Genomic DNA, 289 nt, shown 5'->3' with positions numbered 1-289 from the left:
GAGTTACAACTACCTAAGTAGATACATCAAAATCAAAAGATGCCAACCGCCTTCACTCTCAGTTGTTTCCCCTGTACACCATCACACAGAACACTGTATCCAGCAGGTACGTGATGCAGGCGGCGATGCTGAAGATGCCCATGGCGAAGCACTTCCTGGTGACGCTGTTACTGTAGACGGTGCCCACGGCTTTGAGGACATCCGCGCCCACAGCCAGCAGGAATAAGGCGAACAAGGCGTTGAGGGCGATTTCCTGAGTGAATGGGAAAATAAATAAAATGAGTTGGTA

The 289-nt window shown here is 49.8% G+C and overlaps 1 protein-coding gene across 1 annotated transcript in view; it reads right to left on the bottom strand.

The window, feature by feature from the left end:
* Positions 1-6: 6 nt before the first annotated feature.
* Positions 7-289, bottom strand: part of LOC119591236 — an 8,636-nt gene continuing 8,353 nt past the window's right edge. The window contains exon 5 of the mRNA XM_037939942.1: positions 7-253. Within this exon, the coding sequence (XP_037795870.1) occupies positions 59-253 (195 nt within the window). The 3' untranslated portion in view covers positions 7-58. The remainder of the gene's footprint in view (positions 254-289) is intronic.

The sequence above is a fragment of the Penaeus monodon genome, chromosome 28 (genome assembly GCF_015228065.2).
Source record: "Penaeus monodon isolate SGIC_2016 chromosome 28, NSTDA_Pmon_1, whole genome shotgun sequence".
Taxonomy (NCBI): Eukaryota; Metazoa; Arthropoda; class Malacostraca; order Decapoda; family Penaeidae; genus Penaeus; species Penaeus monodon.
Note: the sequence above shows the minus strand (reverse complement) of the source record. Positions and strands in the feature narration are given on the sequence as shown.